Source organism: Callospermophilus lateralis, chromosome 17 (genome assembly GCF_048772815.1).
Source record: "Callospermophilus lateralis isolate mCalLat2 chromosome 17, mCalLat2.hap1, whole genome shotgun sequence".
Taxonomy (NCBI): Eukaryota; Metazoa; Chordata; class Mammalia; order Rodentia; family Sciuridae; genus Callospermophilus; species Callospermophilus lateralis.
Genome location: NC_135321.1, coordinates 16,303,479 through 16,322,711, shown reverse-complemented (window position 1 = coordinate 16,322,711; position 19,233 = coordinate 16,303,479). Strand labels below are relative to the sequence as shown.

Genomic DNA, 19,233 nt, shown 5'->3' with positions numbered 1-19,233 from the left:
TGTTGCCTGGCAAGCGTCTGCTGTGAAGTGCATCCTGATTTCAGAAGTATTAGAATGTAGGGAAAACATGTCTAAGAATTGAAGAAATGTAATTCTCCTCCAGTCATGTGGAAGTAGATTAAATCAATGTCTTTTGCAGGTAAGTTTCTTTCCTCAAGATTCTACAAAGTCTACAGCCCACAACCTCATAAACTAATGTAGAAGCAAGTTACTTTTATTTGAATAAACACATTTATGACAAAGATTAATATACAGGTTATTTTCAAAATATTTCCTTTTGGGGTTTCAGACATATAAAAGAACCCATCTTTTGTGACTTTATTTACACAACTTTTTTTTTTTTTTCTTAAGGATTAAAGATCACTGTAAACCCAGAATCAAAGGCAGTCTTGGCTGGACAGTTTGTGAAACTGTGTTGCCGGGCAACTGGACATCCTTTTGTACAATACCAATGGTTCAAAATGAATAAAGAGGTAATTTTTTTAAGTGTTTTAATTTCTTCAAGAAGAGAAAAAGATTGAAAATTAATTAATATTTTTGTCCTAACTGCAATTTTAGGAATTTGGCTAAGAGTCTGATAGATAGTGTTAATATTATTAATGAAGTATTCAAAAATCTTTATTATGGTAACATAATTCCAAAATTGCCAAAACAATGTAAACAATAATGAAATCAGTTTTCCACTATAAAAATTGTGGGAAATAGGGATTACTCAGGGCAAAAGTGTTAGCAACTAGGAACCATCACTGGTACATTTTAACATATCTTCCAATTTCTTTACAACAGATTATATTTCAACCACAATTCTTAGCTAAAAGTCTTTGAAGGCTAGATGAAAAGCTAATGCAATGTTATTATTTGAAGAATTATACAGAACTATGTTATTTTAGAAGATATAGATCTTCTTTTTTTGCTGGGAATTGAACCCAGGTCTTTGCACATGCTGGGCAAGCACTCTGTCACTGAGCCATACCCCTGGTCCTATCCATTCTTAAGTAAAATTAAGGTTCACAGAGTGGGGCATTTATTCCACTTGTAGAAGGATTAGATGCCTGCACCTCCCAATAAGTAATTTAAAATCATATATTAGAATTATCTTTTCTTGAAATTTTTTGAGCCACCTTGCCACTAGGGATTTCTGTCTGGTTGTCCCATATATATCCACTTTTGTGGGCTTTTCTGTTTCACTCCCTCTCCTTCACCCACTTTTCTCCAACATTACACCTTGAAACTCCATGCATTTTCTTTTCAACCTGTTCGTCACAGTAAATTCAACATCCTTAAAACTTGATGCCAAGGCTCCATTTGCGAATCTGAAACCAAGTAAAAGAGCCATGAGATTATGATCTTTGTTTACATGGAATCACCTTAAACCATAGAAAAAGTTTGTGGTTTTATATCATTTTTTTTTATTTCCATCCCTTCATAGGTAAAGTAGAGCAAATATGGAATGTAGTAAAAAGATTACATGTAGGTTTTGGAGCTAGACAGGTCTGTGTTGGAACGCTGACTACTGTTATTCACCACATGAACTCCTACCATCAGGAGTTATAAGAATTAAATATGTGCCTTGGCTGTTGGAACATAGTAGTGAAAGGTATTTTTACCATTTTTTTTCTATTGCAAAGTTGCTTTTATTTGAATAAACACCTTTTGCAAGATAAGTAATAGAAAAACCCTACTGCATTAAGCCTACATTTTTAAGGTTTTTCCTGATTGGAGAAAGGTGTAAATGTAGTGGTTGTGGAGTACATCTTAGATATGAAGAGCTAAAGTGGATTTTAGAAAAGACTTTTTTTTTTTTTAATTTTTATTGTTGGTTGTTCATAGAAAAGACTTTTTTGTGTGTCCTGTTGGGATGAAACCGAGGATCTCATATGTGCTAAGCAAATGCTCTACCACTGAGCTACATCCTCAGCCCTGTAGTGGATTTGAAAATTCTAACAAGTCAAGTTTTACCAGACCACTCTTATGTTCCTCGGTCTATTTTAGGAGATATCCACTTAAGTATTTGTGGAGCACCTGTTTTGTGCCAGGTCACATTCAGAGGAATGACAATGGAGCAGTGAAATGCAAGGTCCCTGCCCATTTTGGGGGGGAGGGGATGGTAAGCAAATGTGATCATTTCTTTGAGTTCAGAGATAGGAGAAAATAAGCATGTGGTAAGAAAATAAGCATAAAGTGAGAAGCCACAAAGGTTTTAAGCAAGATAAGTAGTATGGGAGGATTTATGTTTTTAACACAAAAACATTTGAAGGAAACAGAGAACATCAAAGAAGACCAGGTATCTACTGACTGTGCTGGAAAAGAAATAACCCTAGTATGGAGTTGGGTAAAGCAGTAGAGATGGATCCCAGGGTATTTCAGCTTGTATTTTGGATAGAGTTGGTCAGCTGATAGCTAGGATGTGGAACATGAGGAAGAAGGAAGAAAGGTAGAGGATGGTGACTAGGTTTTCCACTTGAGCATCTGGGACATATTTATGCTGAGGTGTTGAGAAGACTGCAATAGATTTAGGGAGAAACATCAAGGATTTGACTTTAGACATGTTAAATTTGAAATGTCTATTATACATCCAAGTGAATCAGCTAGGCAGTTTGGATATCTGGTGAGATAGATAACATTGAGAGTTCCGTATTAAAGGATGAACCAGTAAAGAAACCAGGAAAAATAAAAAGTAAAGTATTTCAAGAAGAAAGGGTGGCCAGCTTCTTCAGTACTTCCTGGAGGAGGCATGTGGAGTCAAGACAGGTTTGTTTTTTGACTTAAGGTAGAAGGTACTAGAGTGTGTTTTGGAGAGTGATAGAGTAAATGGGAGAAATAGATGCATTGCAGGAGCAAAATCAGAGGGGATGGGATTGTTGGAAAAGAAAAGTGTTTGCTCTGCCTCCAGTGATGGGAACCTGCAAATAGCAAGAGAAGGAGGTTATTCATATGTATGCAGGAATCTACAAAGAAGTTACTTGCTAACTGGTTAAATACCTAAGTTGCATAGAAACTTCTGTGGAAAATAACAAAGAATTTCTAGAAGAATAAGGGGAGTAGGAAAGTTTGTGATAATATTTGAGTGGTGCTGCGTCTTTTCCTGTTCTTCATAGCCATAAAACTGGAGAGGGGATTTATAGTAGGTTTACTCTGGTCACCTTCCAAGGAGCAGAAGTTACCCTAGGAAGGAATTTATGGCAGCCTCATTTCCCAGAATTTTCTTCTTTTGGTCAGAAAAGAGACATATGAGAATACTTTTTTCTGCTTCTGTTTAATCCCAGATGTCTTTCATTTAATACAATCTTCACACTAACTCTTGAGGTGCCAAGTGGGTCTTCACAGGTCTTTAGCCCAAGCAGTCTTTGTTAGAAAGATGCATCTTCCATTTGAACAGGAAGGAAGAGGGCAGTTATAAATAGGCATGGGCACTGATAGGTGGGTTTGTGATTCAGTGGCAGCAAGAGGAAAGAATTTCTCTCTGTATTCAATGTCTGAGAGAAGTAGGATTGCAAGAGATTTGAAAGTTTACTGAATCATCTAATGGGAAAGCAGGCTTAGCAGGGTAACATAAAAGGATTGTCAGGCCATGCTAAGTACAGCCTCTCCTCCCAGTAGTTCCATTTTCAATGAAATGCTCTTGCTCTTGTACTGAGAGTTGAGTTGGTTGGAGTATGGAAAGGAAGAGTTGCAGTCTCCTTGAAATAACCTTGCAAGGGGCTGCTGTAACACAATGAGGCAGCACTTGAGGAAGCCCCTTGGCAGTGTGCCCAAGTTGGGTGGAGTTGTTGAATTGCTGGGAGCAGCAAAGGTGAAAGAAACCTTACTACACTGACAGAGCCCAGGCAGAAGAACTCAGGAGACCCTGAGTGGCCATCCCTCCTATCACTTACATGCTTTCCATAACCCTTTTCTGCCCAGCTGGATATAGTTTGTTAAAGAAGATTATCCTCTTACAGAATTTTGTAGATGAGGTGAAATAATGTGTCCATGTATTCACAGCTCATTTGGTCTAAACTGAAAGTTATAGCCAGGTCTAATTATGTTTTCTCCACACCATAGTGATGTTTATCATGTTATATGCTACTTAACTTACAAAGGTTGCAGTTGCAAATCCTTTCAGTACTGAACATTTGAACTGTTTTTATAGCAGAGCAGCTTTTCTATTAGTTTCAGGAAGATATTTGGAGGACATCTCACTCCTTTTAATGATTTTTTTTTAAAAAGGCTCTTGATTTCTATTAACTCAAGTCCTAAATAACTCCAAATGCTATTATTTGTTTTTTTTTTAATATTTCAGAACTTGGAGGGGGAAAATTACCAAATTTATATCATGAATTATGTCATATATTTTAAGATGCCTTTTTGATGAATATACACTTATATTCCCTTATTCCTTCACAGATTCCATATGGAAATGCATCAGAACTTATTTTTAACACTGTGCATGTAAAAGATGCGGGCTTTTATGTCTGTCGTGTTAATAATAATCTTACCTTTGAATTCAGCCAGTGGTCACAGCTGGATGTTTGTGATGTGACAGAAGTAACAGAAAGCTTCCGGAGTAAGTGACAAAAGAAGTTTAATATTGATTGATGAATTGCCTTAACTCTTTTTACTTTAAAAGAACTTCAAAGTGTCAAAATAGTAACAAAAGCTCACATACATACTTTGTCTAATACATTGTCACTAGTCACTAAGATTTGACCCCATGTGGTTTAATCATCTTTCGTGTGTGTGTGTGTGTGTGTGTGTGTGTTCGTGTTCGTGCATATGCACACTTGCATGCTCACGCCATCTTCTAAGATAACACAGAATCTTCTCAGACTGGTCCCTATTGCTGAGCTCCTCTACCCTGCAGTTTCCATTACCTATTACTCTGCCTTCATGCACAGCATCTCCATCTCAAGCTTATTTTCTCCCCATTACCTGCCTGTTAACTTTGCTTAATTCAGAATTTTCTAAACTTACTTATCATAGCACTTGCTTATCCTCAGAACATCTCTTAATGTTTCTGATAATACTACAGTTTTGTGAAACTTAATTTGGCAAATGTTTTTAAAGATTGTGAAAACTGAATAGTGAACTTGGACTTATGTATTTTTTTTAATTATAGGAAAAATGTATTTTTTATTTTTAACCTAGAGATTTTTTTCTTTTAATTTAAGGAAGTCCGGATAGCTTGTCTGAATCCAGGTTGCAAATTTGTGTTGAACCAAAGTCCCAAAAGCTAATGCTAGGCAGCACATTGGTTTTACAGTGTGTTGCTATTGGAAGCCCTATTCCTCACTACCAGTGGTTCAAAAATGAATCACCATTACCACATGAGACAAAAAAGCTATACATGGTAGGTAGTTGATTTGGGGGGTTTGGGGAAATAAATGGTAGAATTAAAATGAAAAGTGAACACTAAAACTCATATTCAAGGTGCTTGAATGTTTTCAACATTTTTATTTCAAGTCCCTTTTGATTTAAAATTAATTGGTTCTGCTGACTTTATTTCATTTCATAATGAGGGCTGTATCTATGTTAACCAAAAAATTATATAATCATTATCAACGATGTTTATAATGCTCAAATACAACATCTTGGTTTTGACATTATTTCAGCATATTCTAAGGAGACTTGATAAAGTAAGTATATTTTAGAACTGAGTAAGAAAGTAAATTGTGGTTGACAGTTTTGCAACATAGAAATTCATATTTTACAAGGCTATTTTGAAATCATTTTAAGAGGTACATTTTTATAAATGTACAAATTTATATAATTTACTCTTTACTATTATATTTTAGAACTGGAAGAGATCTTAGGGGTAATATATTATTTCATTGCCCTTATTTTATAGATAAATAAAAGGATATCATGAAAGTTAAGTTTAATTAATTGATAAAAGTTACATAAATAATTATAACCCACTGTACTGTATAACCCAGGGCAAGATTCTCCCTGTAATAATAAAAAAGAAGGGATGATAAGAATAAATTTTCCTTACCAAATATTAAAACTTTACATATAGTACTAAAATGTGTTTAACTTAAATAAGATAACTTTCTCAAATAAAGCTTTATTTTGCTAATGAATAATTTTTTAGCTAATTGATATCATAAGCCAAATTAAGACTTACATAGGACATTTATGTATATAATAATATTGCAGTTACAAAACTATGTAAAATTATGTACCTTGGTTATTATGACATATAATGACTTGAGGTTCAGTTTTACTCTAATGAACTTTTAATACTAGCACATTCTAACATTACATTGTAAAATCAAGGATTTCCTCCTAATGTTAGTATAAGAAGGTAAAATATAAAGTGTTGACAAATGTGGTTATAAATTTAGTATCTGATATTTAATCCTGCACTTGGGGAAGACCAATATGTAAGTAAATTATTATTTTAATAATTATTCCTAAATTGCTAACCTCTCCGAGAGGTAAATAACTACATGTAAATAGAAAGAATAGCCAATTAAAAATGGTATTGGTGTAAGTTCCATAAATATATTCTAATGGAAATGAATGTAACAGTACATTAAAATATTTATTTTCTGTTTTGAAAAAATAAAAAAATAAAAATAAATTAAATTAATTGGTTCTTAAATTAGAATTTAATCCTGGTGTCTGTATAAAATTCCAAATAGTATTATGCCAAACTCACCACTATTGAAATCATATTATTTCCTTGCTACTATTTAGCCTAGTAAATGGAAATAATCTAAGAACATTTAAAGCCTTCTGAAATGTTTTAGAAATTTTTTTTAGTACAAGATGACTTTTCTCCAAGCCAATTTAAATTAAAACTTTAAGGTAAAATGTGTATGTGTTCTAATATTGATACAGGTGCCCTATGTGGATTTAGAACATCAAGGAACCTACTGGTGTCACGTTTATAATGATCGAGACAGTCAGGATAGCAAGAAGGTAGATGTCATCATAGGTAAGCTGTATTACTCATAAGCTATATAAACTGAAACATTTATGCAAAAGAAATTCTACTTTTAACCCCATACTATTTAACAGTGTGTTTGATGTCAGGAGTTATATTGTTTATATAGAATTTGAGAGAATGCACACTAAATTCATATCTAGAGTCACATACAAAAGCAAAATGAATCCAAACAAAAGCCATTTAAGTAATTTTAATTTTCTTGAAATGTTTTATAAACATTCATGGCAAAAAAACATATTCTTTAAAGCTTTACATACAAAAAAAACCTTGATTTGATAGAAAAAGATTTTTTTAAATACTTACTTTTTAGTTCTAGGTGTAAGGTCTTTATTTTACTTTATGTGTTACTAAGGATTAAACCCAATGCCTCACACATGCTAGGCAAGCACTCTACCTCTTAGCCACAACCCCAGCACAGAAAAAATTTTTTAATAAAACATTTTAAAAAGTAAACATCACAGACTCATAAAGGAAAACATAATTATTACTCAACAATCCCCACTATGAACAGCATAATTGGGGAATTTATGCTATTGAAGCTTACTATGTGTGTGATCCTGTTGTTAGTAGTAGATGATGGTGATGCATGGGTTGGTATGCCCACATGTTTTTGTGCTATTTATCTCTTTGCTTGATGGCTGCCCTTCATAAGATCATGAATTATAATATATTCAAATTTGTTTTCTCTGAAACAAGGAAGAACAGATGAGGCAGTGGAGTGCACTGAAGGTAGTGTAATTCTTTGGTTCAAGACCAAGGCTCTTGCATGCTGGTTGCTCTGGGGACTGGTGAAGTGCTCTAGCTTACTGAGTGCAGTGATGGAAAAAATACTAGCTCTAAGAAATTATTTTGATTGAAGAATAATGTGTGTTAGTCATTGAAGTTTTATGAATTGCCACAGATCCTATTAAACCAAAATTCTGAAATTATTAGTCTTAAGTTGATTTTCTGTTGTATATAACAAAGCTCCTGCATAACTTGTTTTAAATAATGAACATTTATGATTAATCCTTAATGTTGATTTTTATCATACAAAAATTTATATAATATGTAGCTATATTGTCATGAATATTTGTTTAGATTACTTTATCTGTTAGCCTTTATAAGATGCCCCCCAAATGCAAATGTAGTTACTATAAAAGTTTCAGAACAGGAGATTTGTTGTTTATTACATGTTTTAATCAAATAGTAAATATTCTGAAAATAATACAAGAATTTTTTAAGCTACAAATCTATAGATTATAGTCACCTGTACCATAATATGTAAAAAATGGAAAATCTATTTCAACACAAACTTCTAATATATTTTAATTAGCCAAACATTGTACTTAAATTGTAATGAGTAAAGAGTAAATATTAAAACTTAGATACCTTCCCTTAGTGTGCTGTCACATTGATTTGTAAAATTATGTCTGTGGATAGCAAAGTATTTTTTCACTTGCTGCCTCTTCAGACTACTACATAATCTTGGGTTCTACTTGGATAAAGTAAGAAAATAATGTTAAATCATGTTTTCTGGTTTTCTTGTCTTTCATATCTCCTGTCTTTCATATCATATCACTTTAAAATACTGTAACTATTGTTTTTATCCTGGTACATGGTAATAAATAAGAATTTTCTCACATAAGGGAGTTCTAATCCATGATCTGTTAACCCTAGGTGAGAGAGCCATGTGAAGATTTACTCATCAAACATCTCTCTAACTCCTTTTTGCCTAATTGCATATTTTCTTTTAAACATCCTAATATTGGATACCTGAACACTGTGAAAATAAATAAAAAGAGAGCTCTGTCATTTGGCTTCATGGTGATGCGTGTGATTATCACCCTGCCATGCTGCTTCTATACCTGCACAATTTCTCAAGTAATTTTTTTTCAGTGGCAAAAAAATATAAAAATTTGTTTTTTTCGGATAGCTCTATTCAGAACACGTAGAGATGAAAGTCTAGTGGTGAAGTTGCTCCAAAAATTTCAGAGTGAAAAGTTAGATCCAATTTTTTCTAAAGAGCCTATAAAGATGAGATATTTTATAGTTGGTGAATTGATACATATTGTGAACAGTATCCCATGTTATATCTTTTTTTAACCTACAAAATATAATGTCCTCTATTTCATTTTGTGTATTTTGTTAAAATGTTTGATTAGGACAAGGGGCAGAGGTTGAATAGGTGAAGTCTAGGGGTTTGAGTGGCATGGAATCTGTCCTGTGTTAAAACTGCGGCAGTAATGCACATGTACAGATTTTAAACAATCACTTAGGAGGCCAGAGGAAGGGTCCCCCACAGTGGAATGCAGAATATGCCCAAAGCACCTAACTGTATGACAAACGTGTGAAACAGCCTTGCTAAGAATGTGCTGACATAACTACTGGAAATGAGTAGACTGAAGGCAGAAGAAATTTTCCACACCCCATGCACTGCTTCATACCACTCTTAGATTGATTTATGCCACATATAATAATAAAATTTCTGCATAACACTTTATGAATAGTATAACATTTGCAATGTATTGTTAATGTTAGTTTTTACCTTCATAAAATTTTTTGAAGAATTTTAGAAATAGTGGCTATATTGACATGGACATTTGCTTGGAATATTTTAACTGTTCTTGAGCCGTGGTAAGATGACCCAGAGTGGGTACAGGCTAATTCTAAAACCACTCTACTTCCCTGAAGCATAATCACTTTTTGAGAAACCACGAGTAACCAGAAGGAAAACGTCAGGGAAAGCCCAGTAAAGGGACATTCTACAAAATACCTGACCAATTTCTCCTCAAGACTATCCATTCATTGGAAATAAGGAATGTCTGAGCAATTGTTTCCTAAATGGAGTCCTAGAACAAAAAAGAATATAAAATGGCTCATTAGTCATGACAGATACACCATACTAACCTAAGATGATTAAAAAGTGGGGGGGACTAAGTCAGTGAGTACAGTAGTTTTGTAAATTTTATAATGTTCTAAAATTAAAGTTTTGTTAGTTTCAAGAAGTTTACAGTTGCCACAAATAGACCTCTTGTGAGTTCCCCCACCCCCATAATTGGCCAGAATATCTAAAACTTTGAACAAATTGTGAATGAATTTATTTAAATTTTCAGTATTTAACGAAAACAACAGTAGCTTAATAGTCCTAAATGATGTCCACAACAGCATTCTTTCCTATGCAGTATTTGCATGGCTTCTTCATTTAGTTTGAAAAGTTCTAAACTAATAATACGTTATGACATAATTTAAGAACTCAAAAACTACTTCTCTAGTCTGTTTGTGTGAAATTGGCAGATTATTTAAAGTAATATATTTTCCCTTATTCTGTTTCAGATGAACTAAATGATTTTGGGCATCCTGGTGAGTAGTACAAACATAAAATGTTTTAGTTTAAATTTTTTTAAATATTTTTTTAATTGTACACAATATCTTTATTTTGTTTATTTATTTTTATGTTGTGCTGAGGATCAAACCCAGGGCCTTGCACATGCTAGGCAAGCGCTCTACCGCTGACCCACAACCCCAACCCCTAGTTTTAAATTTTTAAGTGATTGAATACAGTAAAAATACCATAGATAATTCTTGGTACAGTAATAATAGTAATTTTTTATTGAAAGAATATAATTTAGAGGTGAAATTACTTACATGAAGTTGAATTTCATGCAAGTGAAACAAAAATAATGGTAGAAAACTAAGTATTTGAGGCAGCATAAAATATTATTGTATTTTTATAATTGTGCATTATTCCTTATATCATAAACAAGAGTTAATGGGTAATATGATGATCTTTAATTTGGTAAAAGGGAAGTAGGTTTGGAAGAGTGATAGTGGTTGGAGTGCAACTCAGTGCAACTCATGGTTAGCATGCTTGAAGCCCTACGTTTGATTCACAGCACTGCAAAAAAACTGACAGGCTACATTTCCGAACAGGTCATACTTTAGCCCATGTTCTCCATTCTGGAGACACAGAATGCATCTGAAGTAGCTAGGTAGGTCACCTTTACCTGAGGTGAGATGTGTGTGAATGGGGAAAGCTGGCACTATGCAAGTAGGCTTCTCAGTGACCATTAAGAGACTGACAGATGGCAGGAATATGCAGGCTGTATTAAGAATCTAGGCTGATTTTAATCAGAACGGATTTCTGAACAAGGTAAAGGAAGACTTTAACTAGGATAAAAGGTCTATCAAAATGTAAAGCAGAGGATGTCAGTATAGCTTATGAGGCATTCTAAAAGGTACAGATAGATGTGTGAGACTGTGAATAGATTGAAAGTAAAAGCATGCAGCAATACATTAAGAAGGGAATTATATAATCTGATGTCTACAGAAAGTCATTATTTCTCATTATTTTAACACACATAACTAGTTTGTGTGTTTTTTGTATGGAGTTTTTGTTTGTTTGGTTTTTGGTTTTGGCAATGTGAGGAATCAAACCCAGGGCCTTGTGCATGCCATGCAAGCACTCTACCACTGAGCTATACCCAAGCTCCTATTTGCTATTTGCTATTAATTAAATGAAGTATTTAATTAATAGTTTTCTATTTAATTAATAAAGATATATCATTCTAAATGCTGTTTGAGCTGTGCTAATTGCCTATTGGCAACCTAGATAAAGAAAAAAAAAAAAAAGCACCATTACCAAAATATATCAGTTTCCTTGCTGTGATATCCTCGAATTCATGTGAACCCTGAGACTTGCTTCAAACATTCAGAACTAAATACAGTTGAGAACCATCAGATGTTGTTTCACTTGGTCTACATTGAATCCTTCTTCCTAAATTTATTATTTCTTGCCCTTTCATGAACATTGTGAAGTTATTTCATAAAACCTTCTGCTTACATCCATTACTAAACTTCTAAAATTTTCCTGCCCCTCTTCTTCCTTAACTCCCCAAGATTCATAGAGACAAAAAATTTGAGTTTAAAAAGAGGGACACATGGCTGGCCCATAGCACATGCCTGTAATCCCATGGCTCAGGAAGCTGAGGCAGAAGGATTGCAAGTTCAAAGCCAGCCTCAACAACTTAGTGAGGCCCTAAGCAACTCAGGAAGACCCTATTTCTAAATAAAATATTATAAGGATTGGGAATGAGGCTTAGTGGTTAAGCACTCCTGGTTTCAATCCCTGGTACAAAAAAAAAAAAAAAGTGACGTGGGCAAAGTTTGTGTTTGTAATAGGCTCCTGTAGCATTTATATTACTAAATGTGTGAATAGTTACCCTCCCTACAGAAGTGGGCATACAATGGATTGAACTGCATCTTTCCCTCCCTCTCTTCCTGGTGGCTTTCAAGGATGAGAGGGATTTCATTCTATGTAGAATAACAGTAAGAGTGTAGGATCAAGAATGAGACTCCTTCAGTCAAAATCTAGATTTGCTACTACCAGCTTGACAGCTTTGGGCAAGTGACTGAGTTGAACCTCTTTCTTTATCTGTATGATGGAGTTGATGATAACACATACTTCATGGGGTAAAGTGAGGTCTAATTAAATCTGTTGTGTAGAGAGCAGTTATAACAGTGCCAACCAAAGCATCAGTGTTACTGCTGGTACTTATTCTTAACACCACTCCCATTTTCAGATTGTTATTGCTAGTAAAGTATTAAGGATTATTACCCCAGTTTTGTCATTCAGTTATCAAAGGAACTCCCCTACCTTGTTTCCAATTCCATTCATCCTTATATAGTTTTATTAAAAATATGAAAGTCTTAAAGGGAAGATCAGTTGTGTAGAAGATTTTAGAGGCAGAATGGAGGGATGGGAAATGGAAGGGTAATACAGAATGAATTCTTTAAAAATCGTGTGTGTGTGTGTATGTGTGTGTGTGTGTGTGAATTTCACCTTTATGTATAAGTAAAATAATCAAATATAAATAGATGAATGAAAGGAATAGAGGAAGGACAACAGGGGAGGGATGGGAGGATGGAAAGGAAAAGTGGGGGATCGTGATCTGAAATTGAATTCCATGCGTATATGAATTTGTTGGGATGAACCCAGCTATAACGCATAACTCTAAAGCACTAATTTAAAAATCTGAAAATTTTAAAACAGTAAATTAGTTATTAGGAACTAGATGTACTTTTTTTTCCTTTTAAAGTCTTTCTTTGTTTTTGTTGTTTTGTTTTGCTTTCAGTTGAACCCAGGGTTAAATTCTTTATATTTTAATTGACATATAATATTTGTACTTATTTATGGAGCACAATGTAATCTGATACATGTATACAGTGTGTAATGATCATATCACGCTATAATTAGCATCTTCATCTCAAATGTTATCAGTCCTGTGTGTAAGGAACCTTCAAATGCTTCTCTAATTATTTTGAAATCTGTATGTGTTGTAGACTGCAGTTGCAGGTTTGTTTTTTTTTTTTTAATTTGTTATATATGACAGCAGAATGCATTACAATTTATATTACACATATAGAGCACAGTTTTTTATATCTCTGGTTGTACACAAAGTAGAGTCACATCATTCGTCTTCAAACATGTGCTTAGGGTAATGATGTCCATCTCATTCCACTTTTTCTACCCAAAGACCCCCTCCCTTCCCCCTTGCCCTATCCAGAGTTCATCCAATTCTCCCACACCCCCACCAACCACAATATGAATCAGCATCCTTAAATCAGAGAAAACATTTGGCATTTGGGTTTTTTGGGGATGGGCTAACTTTACTTAGCATTATATTCTCCAGCTCCATCCATTTACTTGCAAATGCCATGATTTAATTCTCTTTTAATGCTTGAATAATATTCCATTGTGTATATGTACCACATTTTCTTTATCCATTCATCTACTGAAAGGCATCTAGGTTGGTTCTACAGTTTAGCTATTGTGAATTGTGCTGCTATAAATATTGATGTGGCTGTGTCCCTGTAGTATTCTGTTTTTAAGTCCTTTGGTTATAGTATGACAGAACTCCTTCACCTCCTCTGTGTTTTGGTGCCCATTGTCTATCTCCCCTCCCCTTTCCAGCCTTTAGTGAATTCTGTTCTACCATATTCTTCATTTTAATGACTTTGCTGATGTTTTCATTCATTACTTTTCTCACATCTTTAGCTCTGAAAATACTTGTATCATAAATAATAACATCTGTTTTGCTTTCTTTATCTTTATATAGATAATAAAGAGCAAACAACTGACCAGCCTTTGGGTGAGTAGAGTTTAAAGTGCATAGTCAAATATAATTAACATAATTTAATTCTATTTTATGATGATCATGAAGGGATTTAAGATATTGTAACTTGGTTTTATAAACATTTGAATGTTGAGACCCTTTCCCCCCCCCCCCCCCCCCCCGGTACTGGGATTGAACCCAGGGTGCTCTACCACTGAGCCACTTCCCAGCCTTTTTTATTTTTATTTTTACTTTTATTTTGAGACAGGGTCTTGCTAACTTGCCAGAGCTGGCCTTAAACTTGTAATCCTCCTGCCTTAGTCTCCCAAGTTGTTGCTAAGATTACAGGTGTAATCCATTTAGGACCAAGCATTTATTTTTAATATTTTTAGAAGAAATTAGAAAAGAAAGAGGCTTTAAAAAGATGACAAATTCCATTTCAGGGGTCGGTTTTTGTGGCGTGATTTCTGTGTTTATCACAAATGTAATCAAAGAGAAACATGTGCCTGTTAAATAGATCATAAAAAGGAAGTGCTTAACATGACTTCTTGGTGGGGTAGAAATTAGAAAAGCCATAGGGATTGCAGTAAATTTTGGCATTTGATTTCCCATCCTCTCCAGGGGGAACAGAAGAGAATGAAGGGCAAGATATAACTGAACAGTTGCATTTAAAGAATGCTTAGAGAAGAAAATATAAGGGAGAAAACCAAGAAAATTGGAGAATATCCAGGAGATTCATACCATGTAAAAGTTAGCAGATTAACATTTAAAAGGGTAAAAACAGTCAATATATTGATTTCAATGAAAGTCAGGTAAGGAAATATCTAAAATTCACCACTGGATTTGGTTACTAAAGAAGCCATTTTTACTTTTAGTGAAATGTCAACAGCGCCCACCTAACATGGGTCAGTTATTGAGCTTTTGCTGGCGGTTCAGATGTAGGTAAAATATGTAGATAAAGAATGATTCAGAAGTGAACATGTGGGCCGGAGTTGGGGCTCAGTGGTGAGTGCTTGCCTAGCATATATGAGGCACTGAGTTTGATCCCTGGCACCACATAAAAATAAACAAATAAAATAAAGGTATTGTGTCCATCTACAACTAAAAACTTTAAAAAGAAAAAAAAAGAAATGAACATGTGAAAACAAAAACAAATTAGTTTGTTGAGGAAAATAGCAATGCAAGATTCATTGGATAGATGTATAATCAATGTTCTTGAAAAGGTGGGAGAAATACAAGGCTTTACATTTGAGAGGTGGGCTTTCCTGAAACTGCAGGTGAGAGGTTACAGGGTTCCATCAAAGAGAAGACAATTTATGGAGTAAGTTCATAGAGATGTTAGGGATTTGGGCCAAGATGGAAAAAGGAGAAATTGGCTCTAAGTGGAATATTGAAACCTTATTTTGTGGGAGAGAGAGGGGTGATTTAGCAGGAAGGAGAGATTGGTAAAGATGTAGAAAGATTTGTCAGGAAGTTGACATTTTTCAATTGATGGTTTTCCTTTCTGGGTAATTCTGCTTAAAGAATTGAGAAAAAGAGTAGAGTAAGATTAAATATAGAATTTGGGCAATAGCAGAGATTTAGGGGCTAAAGAAAATTAAAGCTACCATCTCCGAGAATATGGAAGGAGTCAAACCGAGACTTTCAAAAATTAGGATTTATGGGCTGGGGTTGTGACTCAGTGGTAGAGTGCTCACCTAGCATGCTTGAGGCACTGAGTTCAATCCTCAGCACTGCATAAATATAAAATAAAGATATTATGTTCACTTAAAACTAAAAAATAAATATTTTTTTAAAAAATTAGGATTTATAATGGTACAAATCAGTTTTGTGACTTCTCTGTAACAATTCAGCTTTTTAGAGAAGGAAGACTGATGGACTACTTTTCCTGCTCCTTTCTGCAAGCCAGGCACTGAGGTAGAGTTTACAGGGCACATCCAGAAGGAGCAAGTATTTAGAGAAATTAAACAAGGGATAAAGACTACACAAGGAAAGACAGCCTTAAAAAGTTTAGTAGATGGGCTGGGGATGTAATTCAGTGAAAGAGTACTTGCCTAGCATGTTCAACCCCCAGTAGGATCCAACCACCAGTATTACCAAGAAAAAGCAGGAGAATATGAGGATCAGGAGATAAAGAGTTTACTGAGTTGAAAGAAAAAATATAGGGGCAAAAATGTTAATAAATAAGAGACCATCATGGTTACAGAGAGGAAATACATTGTTTGGGGTTACAGAGGTGCAGCAGCTTAGGTGACAGGAAGGTTCAGGATTTGCTCATGGAACTGGCAACAGTGAAGGTAAAGCCTTTGGTGCTAAAGAAGACAAGGGACTAGGAATTACTGCATTTTTTTAAAAAGCTGCTCTGTTTCATTCATAGTGGTAAGTTGTTGTGCATTGCAGGTCTGTTATTTTTCCTCTAGAACCCTAAGCCTCAGTTATTAAGAAAGTCCTATTAGAAGAGTATCCTGAACAAAGCCATGGCTATTCTATCCTTATATATGTATGTAAGCACACAGTATGATGAGGTCCAAATGTAACCGGCTAATAGTTGAAGATGGTTTAGTAGAATATCAAATACACTAATATTAGTGTAATACCAGTAAACTAAGTGTTTTCACTTGGTGAAATGTATAATTATGCCTTGAGATGTAAACACTTTCCTCGTGTTTTGTAGATGATAATTTAAAGCTATAAGTGGTTTGTGGGGGTTGGTACTATAGACTGAACCCAAGGTACTTTATATTTTTTTTATTTAGAGATAAGTTCTTGCTAAGTTGCTTGGGACCTTGCTATATTGCTAAGGCAAGCCTTGAACTTTTGATCCTCTTGCCTCAGCCTCCTGTCACTGGGATTACAGGTGTGAGCCATTGTGCCAGCTAAAACTCTTTAAGTGTTTAATGAAACTTGTTTAGGATTACATAATTTCATAGCTGAGGATCAATACCCAGGAGTATTGATATACCCAGGAGTTCCACAGCTTCTTTTATGTTGGGTGTCCTTTCTCAAACTGTACTAATTGAAAGAATAGCAAGATAAACTAAAGATTAGCTTAGCTTTTATCATGAAATTCACCAAACGTTAAATGTCTCATCTATGCTACCCTTTGTGAAGTAAGAGAATAAGCCTTGGCTCCTGAACTCAGGGCATCGCAATCCTAATGAGGGACGCAGATGTTAAATGAATAATGCAGTACATGATGCATGCTATAACACAAATAGATATGTAATACATGCCATACAAGAAATAGGAAAAGAATTTAGAAATAGTTCAGAAATTGTTCATAGAAGATGGTAATCAAATTTGTCCAAGAAGAACCCAGGGAAGGCTTTACCTAAGAGACAAAGCCCAGGTGAGAATTTTCAGATAAATAGGAGGATCCCAAGTAGACAAAGTGAGAAAGTATTTGAGGCAGAAGGAATGAAGCATGGTAAGCATGGAGATATGAGACCTGGGTAGGGAATAAGCAGGTCAGTACTGTGGGAAGGCAGAGTCCTAGGAAAGGAATTTACAGATTAGAGTGGTAGTGTAGTCTATTGCTGAATAACAGTATTCCAAAATTTACTATCTTAAAAAACAGGAGTTTTATTTTCTCTCATGATTCTGCAGTTCATCTGGGTTCAGCGATGATTCTTGACTGTTTTCCTTTAGGAACACTCATTGGTGTGCAGTTACTTAGTGATCAGGACCGCAGCATCCAAGATAGCTTTGCTCACGTATTTTAGTGAGGAATGATAGAAGATCCCCTCCTACTGTACCTTCTCCCTCAGTGATCTACTGCTTTCTTTACATGGTGGCTGGATCCCAAAAGTAGACACTGTCAGGAACTCTTAAGGCTTGGACTCAGAACTGGCAGTGTGTCACACCACATTATGTTGCTCAGCAAAAGTCACAGAGCTTCCCAAATTCAAGAGTGAATCTGTACTGCACAAGGGCAAGAATACATGATTCATTGGAGGATCATCTGTTACTAGAGCTGGAAAGATAATGGGCATGATCTAGAATGAGAATGGCCTTGTTTGTTGGACTGAGGAACTTGGACCTTAGTTTGTAGAACATGGGGGGAGAGTCATTAAAAAGTTTAATGCATCAGAATAATAAGGACTATATATTTAGCCAGTCAGATTGTATGCTGTTACTCAATTTTTGATGCATATGCAAAGATTTTTTTATTTAACAAATATTTAATAGCACTTAATTTGTACCAGTCCCTTTTCTAGGTACTAAGGGATATTTACTCATTTTGAATAAGTAACATAATAATTAGATTTATTAGGTACAAAATTAATCATATAAAACTTTACCAATTTTTGAAGAACACTGCATTAAACTTTAGAAGAGGTCTAGATCATGTAGTTAAAATATCTTTCTGAAATGGTTTCATTTTTCTTTTGTGTAATGAATTAGCATTTTTTATTTTTTTAATCCTATTTTTGGGGGTAGCAGTTCTGGGATGGAATGCAGGGCCTCATGCATGCTAACATGAGCTCTACCCCTGAGCTACACCCCCAACTCCATGTTTCTTTTTCCACTAAATGGGTTGTGTTCAAAAAGTTGTGGATGGTTCTTTTTTTTTTTTTTTTTTTAATGGCACAGATCTTTTTTATTTATTTATTTATTTATTTTAGAGTGAGAGACAGAGAATTTTTTAATATTTATTTATTTAGTTAGTCAGTTAGTTAGTTTTCGGCGAACACAACATCTTTGTTTGTCTGTGGTGCTGAGGATCGAACCCGGGCCGCACGCATGCCAGGCGAGCGCGCTACCATTTGAGCCACATCCCCAGCCCCATTGTGGATGGTTCTTACAGTTAATGTATTCATAAAAAATTTCTTGCATTTATTTTTTATATGAAAACCCAAACATAAATTGTATAGTTACTGTTTTGAAGTTTTTTCTTTATTCTTCTTCCTTAACTCCTCAAATTCAAATTTTACCATTTTTTTCTCTGTCCTTTCTCTAAAGTTTTACTCTTTCTTTCTCTTTCCACAACCAGTTTTCTGGAATAAGTCTTTGTCAACTCTCATTTCAACCATAGCATCTGCTTCTCTGTTCTAAATCCACCCCAGTTCTCCTGCCATCAAGGAACTGCTTCACAAGTAGATGGGGCAAGGTAGGATTTACTTGTATAAATTTTCTTAACATTAATTTGAAGAAAATGCTCTATGGGATTTTAGGAACTGCCTATTAAAAACTATCATTGGGGAA

At 34.7% G+C, this 19,233-nt stretch overlaps 1 protein-coding gene across 3 annotated transcripts in view; it reads left to right on the top strand.

Moving 5' to 3' along the window:
- Positions 1-19,233, top strand: part of Malt1 (MALT1 paracaspase) — a 55,486-nt gene that overhangs the window by 16,638 nt on the left and 19,615 nt on the right. For 2 of the 3 annotated variants that reach the window (XM_076836576.2, XM_076836579.2), the window contains 7 exons: positions 352-473; positions 4,387-4,546; positions 5,151-5,329; positions 6,826-6,922; positions 7,631-7,663; positions 10,250-10,276; positions 14,032-14,064. In XM_076836576.2, the coding sequence (XP_076692691.1) occupies positions 352-473; positions 4,387-4,546; positions 5,151-5,329; positions 6,826-6,922; positions 7,631-7,663; positions 10,250-10,276; positions 14,032-14,064 (651 nt within the window). The remainder of the gene's footprint in view (positions 1-351; positions 474-4,386; positions 4,547-5,150; positions 5,330-6,825; positions 6,923-7,630; positions 7,664-10,249; positions 10,277-14,031; positions 14,065-19,233) is intronic. The other variant, XM_076836577.2, reaches the window with a different exon arrangement.